This window comes from Myotis davidii, unplaced genomic scaffold, assembly GCF_000327345.1.
Source record: "Myotis davidii unplaced genomic scaffold, ASM32734v1 scaffold192, whole genome shotgun sequence".
NCBI lineage: Eukaryota > Metazoa > Chordata > Mammalia > Chiroptera > Vespertilionidae > Myotis > Myotis davidii.
In genome coordinates, this window is record NW_006284346.1 from 82,536 (window position 1) to 84,047 (window position 1,512).

At 36.9% G+C, this 1,512-nt stretch overlaps 1 protein-coding gene across 1 annotated transcript in view; it reads left to right on the forward strand.

The window, feature by feature from the left end:
• The window catches only part of TOP2B (topoisomerase (DNA) II beta), a 55,781-nt gene that overhangs the window by 10,257 nt on the left and 44,012 nt on the right, over window positions 1–1,512 (forward strand). Inside the window, exon 2 of the mRNA XM_006754667.1 lies at window positions 1,192–1,362. Coding sequence (XP_006754730.1) covers window positions 1,192–1,362 — 171 coding nt within the window. The remainder of the gene's footprint in view (window positions 1–1,191; window positions 1,363–1,512) is intronic.

A 1,512-nucleotide genomic window follows, 5' to 3' on the forward strand; every position in this document is an offset into this window, starting at 1 on the left:
CCGGCCAGCCCCACCCCCATACGGCCCCCCTACTCCCAACCCTGACAGGAGGGAGGAGGGAGGCCGATTCCTCACAGTCCCTCCCCGAGCCTGCATTGGCGACAGACAGAATGTTGTTTTTATATCATGTTTTTGTTTTCATATCATTTTTATGGCATGTCTTTGTTGTTATATCATGTTGTTATTTATTAATCAATTTATATATTATTTTCATATACATTTTACTAATTTTCTTTCATCTCCGACACTTCTATTATAGAGAAAGGGCAAATAGTGATATTAAAATATTCTAATTTCCTTTCAATGTGCACGAATCCATGTACTGGACCCTCTCTCTCCAGTGCATGAATTTTCATGCACTGGGCCTCTACTTTCCTATAATAGTTAGAATCAGGATCACCAAACTCTGCCTCCTTGGAATTAGAGAGAAACTGGAATTATAGGGTGTCTCAGTAATGGGGCACCTCTCACTGAAATGTAAGGAATATGGCATAACCTGCAAAAGTGAGGAATTTAACATTTTGTAAAACATGTTTAGTGTTTATTCTCAACCATATCAGTATATACTAACTACATAGGTCACTATTTTATTTAAGCTACTTTTGCCCACTCTTTACCATAATCTTCAGCAGGTTAATGGAAGGAACTTAATTTGGAAGTTTTGGGGACCTTTGTAGCCAGCAAGGTTCAGTCATTGTAAACTTGTAACCTGATCAGAATTCACACTTCTTGGGTAGTTTTGAGAACTAGAAAAATTATGTTGATTATCTTACAGAATTAGGAGATATTTATATTTCTGGATTGAATATAGGTAGGCTGTCCTAGCTCCTCTGGTGAATATGTGTACCCACTTTTTGGGCTCAGTCAAAACTGCAGTTTCATACTATCCTATATAATAAAGAGCTAATATTCTAATTAGACCAAACAGCAGAATGACCTTCCAGACGACCTTCTGGACTAAACCAGCGGGGCTGCGAGGGCCGAGCCCCTTGCACGAATTTCATGCATTGGGCCTCTAGTGTTATAAAAAGAACTAGACTGTCAGTAAATGTGCTGTTCTCTTAGGACTAAAAATCAGTGAGCCTGAAAGATAGGTTTTCTCTTCAACAGCAAAATTATGTCATGTGTCCGTAAACATTTTAGTTTACCCCTTGGTAGGTTATTTAAATTTGATTTTTTGGTTAATTTTAGACTCTTTTTGATCAGAACAATGCTGCAAAAAAAGAAGAGTCAGAAACTGCAAACAGAAATGATTCTTCAAAGAAGTTGTCTGTTGAGAGAGTGTATCAGAAAAAGACACAACTTGAACACATTCTCCTTCGTCCTGATACATACATTGGGTCAGTGGAACCATTGACACAGGTAATTATTTTTAAATTTTATTGGAATTAGGAGATGTGTATTTATATCTACTCTAATAAAATGTTTATGATTATATACTTTGTAAGTACATATTTTCTTGTTTCTGTGGCCCTAAGCAAAATAAGGAGAGGGATTTAAGAGAGGTAGAAA